This window comes from Gossypium hirsutum, chromosome D02 (genome assembly GCF_007990345.1).
Source record: "Gossypium hirsutum isolate 1008001.06 chromosome D02, Gossypium_hirsutum_v2.1, whole genome shotgun sequence".
Taxonomy (NCBI): Eukaryota; Viridiplantae; Streptophyta; class Magnoliopsida; order Malvales; family Malvaceae; genus Gossypium; species Gossypium hirsutum.
In genome coordinates this window covers 22,654,176-22,660,045 of record NC_053438.1, presented here as the reverse complement: position 1 = coordinate 22,660,045, position 5,870 = coordinate 22,654,176, and the positions used below count along the sequence as shown (strand labels likewise).

General features: G+C 35.4%; 1 protein-coding gene across 1 annotated transcript; it reads right to left on the bottom strand.

The window, feature by feature from the left end:
• Window positions 1-2,241: 2,241 nt before the first annotated feature.
• LOC107910713 (zinc finger CCCH domain-containing protein 6) lies at window positions 2,242-5,646 on the bottom strand. The gene is made up of 4 exons (XM_016838678.2): window positions 5,106-5,646; window positions 3,879-4,088; window positions 3,660-3,784; window positions 2,242-3,545 (listed from the first exon to the last, which is right to left on the bottom strand). The coding sequence occupies exons 1-4, from the start codon at window positions 5,163-5,165 to the stop codon at window positions 2,609-2,611; spliced, it is 1,332 nt and encodes a 443-aa protein (XP_016694167.1). The 5' UTR covers window positions 5,166-5,646; the 3' UTR covers window positions 2,242-2,608.
• Between the last annotated feature and the right edge of the window lie 224 nt (window positions 5,647-5,870).

Sequence of the window (5,870 nt, the reverse complement as noted above, 5' to 3'; positions counted from 1 at the left end):
TTAGCTCCATCTAGCTCCTTGTTGACCTTGTCAATAATTTGATTTTTGTCAATAACTTCATTTTCAAGAGCTTCTTTCTTACTTTTGAGTATACACACTTCTTTACATAAGTTTTTTTTGGTTTCACACACCAACTCCATTTATTTTAGTAAGTGAAAATAAGCATGTTCAATAAAACCATCGCCATTATCACCTTCTTATTTTCACTTACTAAAATAAATGGCGACTTTTATTTACTTTTCTTTGTAAGTGAAAATAAGCTTCTTAAATGATTTCTTCCTTGCGTATTCACCCCTAGTTTGATTCTTCTTTGCACCTTCTTCTACACGGTTGTCAGAAATAATTTTCTTTGTAAAACATTTCAGTGTTCTATTAAATTTCTTGGGTAGTAACACTATATGTTCCTTGATCTCATCCATGAATTCTATAGTCTATTTTTTTGTTCCAACAATGTTTTGAACAATGAAAGCCATATTTGTTTTGGGATTGTCTAACTGATCTTCTAGTAGTTCAATTCAAAATTTCTGTAGGAGCCGATCATCTCATTCAAATTGAGCGCAGTAATATCCTTATTTTGATTCATAAGAACTATCCAAGCTTCCTTGGCAGATTCACACATTTATATAACTTTGAATTGCTCCATATCAACATTACTAAAAATTGTGTTTAATGACTTGGAGTTTTCAAATGCCATTCTTTTTTCCTTAGTAGTATAGTACGCCTTCCCTTCTGGTTGTTTAGTACCATCCATTCCAGTACCAATTGGTCGAGTCCAACCTTTTTCAGTGGCCTCCCAGGCAACGTTTTCAATAGACATAAAGCTTTCATGTGGGCTTTCCGGTAGGCGTAACTCAATGATTCTACTAGAAGTGGGGCTCGTGACACCGAACTTTCTTCTTTCATGGGTTCCATATCTATAGACACTCCACTAGATTGTCTTCAAATACCTTATGAAGCCAAGCTTTGATACCATTTGAAACAAAATTAGTAAACATAAATGGAACACTTGTTGTTCTAAAGTTCATTGCAACGTGAGATAGAACGGAAACCATAAACTAATAAAAAGCAATTGCAATACGAAAAGAAACAAAAAAAAACAAGCTTTTTTAACGCAATCCAGACACAACGGTCCTACATCTATGAAGCCTCTCAAAATATAATCTTATTCAACCAACCAATCAGAACACGTCCCCACTAACTAAAGCCTAACCACTCTCTTACAAGTTGAATTCATACTACCCCAATAGAGAACTAGAAATCAACTAGCATACACCCAATATCACTCTCTAATCAATACAAGAGAGTTCTTAATACCATAGTGAATATGAAAATCTCAACACAACAAAATCAAACAAAAGCTAGAAATAAATAGTTAGAGAAAGATGATTCAATCTTCTAGCATTCTAATTGCACACCTCACAAAGAGAATGAACATTCTATAGAGCTAATAGCAAGAGAAAAGGAACTTGATAAGTTTTGCAAAATAATCAATAAGTCTGCTAAACCAATGCTTCAAGTTTGAAGTCGTCAACCGATAATGATAAAGCAACAATCATTATTCAATAAACTGGTCATGATTCGGCTAAGGAGATAATGAAAGAGTTGAAGTTTCCTATACTCTAGATAACCGACTGAGTGACCCATAATATTGTTTTGTCAAAAGATGCCAACAGAACCTTTCAATCTAAGAAACTGAAAACACCATACTAATCAAACAGCACATGGAACAACAAGATGACACCTTCATTCGAATAGAACATGGTTGTAACATAAAGAAACTAGTTATGTATATTTGAATTATTAGTAGTTTTCTATATTTATTATATAATATAAATATTCATTATTAATTAATTTTAGTGTTAATAAATTATTATTGATATAGTATTAATAAATTAAGTAATTATAATTTATGTCTAATTTATTTTTGTTTTAAATAGTATTATATTATATCTGCTGCTTTTTAGTTATAAATTCGATTTCTCAAGTTCAGATATTTATCTCGAACACGAATCAAATCATTACCTATCTCGATGGTAAGCTCAAATGGTTATGAGCTTAGTTTTTTCGAACTCTAGTTTCTTTTTTAAACTGACGTTTCTTCAAACTCAGATTTTCTCGGATTCAAGTTTTTCCAAACTAGAGCTATCAGCTTTTTAAAACAATTCAAAGCTCAGGCCTATTTCAGCAACTCTACATCCAAGGGGAAAAGTTTACAGTTTATTGGCTCATTTTCAAACAAAATGCAGAAAATACTCCCTGTAATATAAATCAAACTGTATGGACAGAGCAACTGTCATACTGTAATATATACGTACGTAAGCAACATTTGCAGTCGATGCAAGACGAAAGAAAGAAAAAAACCCAAAAAAATGCACTTCATGGATGAAAATCCGCAATCGGTTGTGATAATCAAGGCTCTCTATCTAGCCCATTGAATCTTAAAAGCTTGATGCAAAGCGAGGGGTAAAAAGGTAGTACTAGAATTATACTAATTCCAAAAAGAACCTAAGCAAAGCCAATAAAAGATAGAGCTGCAGTACGCTTTTTGCATGTGAAAAAGGCATACATGCACTCTGTATTTTCTAACCATACTTGCGCTCTGTATTTTCTAACCGCTTATCTCTCTATCCATTTTCATTCTCTTTGTATTCGGCACCTCCGCAACATTATTCCCACTGTTCTGGTGGGAAGATGTATCATGTTGGTATGCGCAATTGGCTCCATTCCTGCATCCCCTGGAACTATTAAAGTACATACAAGGCTTCATTATCTTCGGTCTAGAATCTCTCAATTTGGTGTTGTTTATTAGTTCTTGGTTCGGTCTTAGGTGCTGGTTGTATCGGCTGTTGAACTTTTGAGCTGGCTCTTGTCTTTCTCCTCCATGTTGCTGAATCAAGTTCTTGTAATAGTTTACATCCTTTTTCTGGGGAAGCCCAACAGCTGGTGAAACAGATATTGGATGGGGATTGGGTGTAAGACCTTGTTTATTTGACGGTCCAACTCCAACCCCATTAGGCTGAGCAAAAAATGCTCCACTAGAAGTAGCTGATAAGGATGCAGTACCATTTTCTGTTCTATTGATGTGGGCAGGAAATGGGTTGGAGAGATTTACAGGTGGGGGTGGATTGGGAGAAGTTGCCAGAGGGGATGTTGATTCAGGTAAGTTTTGAGCACCTGAAGCCACTCCATAATCAGTAACTAATTTCTCAATCAATCTGGGATTGCTGAGAATTTTAACGAGAAACTCAGGATCAATCATGTTTCCAGATTCATTGTTTTGGTTAACTGCTGCAAAGGCAGCAGCTGCTACACCGGGTTCAACATTAAGGATCATCCCAGAAGCAGGTTTTTCATCAGCTGAACCACTTGAAACACTTGGCATACTGCCACGCAGAGGAGGTAAAATACCAGGAGCCAACCACTGCGGCTGTGAACTAATGGGAGTTTCAGTTGCTGCATCCTCATCTTCAATAGGAGTGATGGGTATTTGAGGAGTTTGCTGATCGTCATAGTCACAATTTTCCACGTCTGCTGAAACAGAAGAGCTGCACAACCAGAAGAAAATTTAGTCTCATGGAAAAGTATAACCCAAGAGAAGCAGTTTCTAGAAAACCCACCCCAAAACCAGTCAAAAAGAGAAAAAGGAAAAAGTATCAGACTTTGTAGGAATTGCAGATGGCCGAGGATAAACAGCTTCAAGCACTCTCACTTCTCTCTGATTTTGAATCTCCACCTCTTCACTTTCCTCTCCGGCAACAACTTGCCAATTCAAGTCCAAAATAAACTGTGAAGACGTATGTTCAGCTTTGAGGTAAATGCTGGGAGCAATAATCACAAATCAAACTAAAACGCAGAAAAGAAGTCTTTAGAATTGTTACCCTTAGAGGACATCTCCATTTAATGGTAGCAATTTCAAGCAAGTTAATCTGCGGATGACTTGTAGAATGAGCTCCTTCAAATCCCGGAGGCAGAAAGTCATCCCCAGTAGCCCCATTTATATGTGATACCAACGAGGTTTTTGCTTGGAGGTGATCTTGACCACCCACCCCAACTTGTGAAGGTGATTCCTCTGATAGAAACAACCTTATCTGTTAAGAGGAGAAGCAATTATATTTTCTGTTTATCATTTTCAACAAAACAGGGTTGTGAATTTGCTCAAACATCATTTCACCGTACAAACACCATCTAGCAACTGAAGAGAGCTTGTTCAAACAGGGAAATGCAATATATAAATACATATATTAAAGCTTGTATAAACATCTCATTAAGCCTTAGCTGAGTAATAAAATCTCAAGTTGAATTTGAGATGCTTAACCTAGTACTTCTCCTATACTAAAATCTAGTATGAGCTACAAAACTAGGTTGGGTAAACAACTACAAGCAGAAACATAAAGTCAAGACTTCAGAACTATAGCAATATAAGAAACATTACACACTCATACTAATCAAACTCCAAGGAGATTTTACAACTGTATTGTGGTAAACTTATCGTGTTCTGCAAAGATGAACATTATATGAAAGGAAACATCAATAAAAGACAAGCCAAGGCAAGGATGCAATCACTGGTATATTTTTATCATCGTTAGCATTTTTGAATAAGTTTAAAAATCTATGTCTTTTATCATTTCCATTCTCTCATTTCTGTGTCTAACTAGCATGAAAAACTTCCAAACTCCACTAGTAGATTTATTCCCATAACAGTAAGATGCAAAACAAAATAAGCCATAAATTCCACTGAAAAAGAAGAAAAAAACAAACAAAAACAAGAACAGGCCATCATTTAAGACCCTAAAAGGCTTAACACAACAATGGCATCAACAAAACTAAAAACTCATTCGAAATCATGCATTACAAGAATACCAAACCTAAACTAACTTGACTACCAGAAAGGTTCAGATGCAATTAAAGGGACAGAGTAATAAATAAAATATATTTATGAAAGGAAAAAGGAAGCCAAAAACAGCAGAACATGAAGGATTCACATAGCTTCATTCTCCATCATATTTGGTTCACTTAAAATTTTGCACCCCCTTTTTCTTTTCTGTAATTTCACCTGAAAGGAACCTCAAAATTCAGGAACTTCCAAACTAAAATTGCAATTTTACCTGACAAAGGTTAACGTCTGATGCCCAAGTAACCCTTTTTGATTTGTGCACTCCTCGCATATTTACAGATCGTAAAAAAATACAATATATTGTGTTAAGAAAGAGTCGCTAAAAAAATGATCCTTTTCCAGCTTCGATTCTCGGTAAAATGTTAAAAGTCCAATTCCCAAAAGCACCGATTTTAGGGTTGGGTCGATTAAAACCCAAACTCCAACACCACTGTCCCAAGAAAGATAAGAAAAGAAAATGAGACCCAGCAGTTAAATCAACTTACCTCTTTCGAAAACCCTAATTGTAAGAAAATAAAGAAGGAATCGATTGAAAAGCCCTACATATCTATTTCTAATTATCTAATATCTGGAAAGAGAGAGATTCAAGGCAACCCTAGAACGGTTTTTCCTTTTTGTCCTTTCCCCGTTTTTCTATCTGATTTATTTTCCGCGTTTCTCTGTTAAATATATTTCTCTTTTTTTTTTAGGAAAAAATAAATCTCTCTCTCTTTCTTTCTGGGCTTCTGTTCTGTGCTATGGATGACGAACGCAATCTATAGAACGCGTGGAAGTGGAAGGATGATTTGGATTGCTCGTGTTGTATTTACACGCGCTGTAAATGCAAGTGCGATTAAAACGAATTGGACTTTTGAGCTGAAATGTTCATATTCTGACTCAGTTTCATTTGGGTAAATTCCACAAATACTCCTTAAATTAAGCTTAAGTTTATGTTTATCAAAACTTATATTATGCTCGTTAACCCTTTGATGAAATA

Excerpts from the sequence above, each read along its gene's own strand:
- LOC107910713 (XM_016838678.2), bottom strand. The coding sequence starts at position 5,165 with ATGCGAGGAGTGCACAAATCAAAAAGGGTTACTTGGGCATCAGACGTT. Across the intron at positions 3,785-3,878 it reads AATGGAGATGTCCTCTAAGG|TTTATTTTGGACTTGAATTG; the intron begins GTAACAATTCTA and ends ACGTCTTCACAG. Across the intron at positions 3,546-3,659 it reads CCATCTGCAATTCCTACAAA|CTCTTCTGTTTCAGCAGACG; the intron begins GTCTGATACTTT and ends CTGGTTGTGCAG.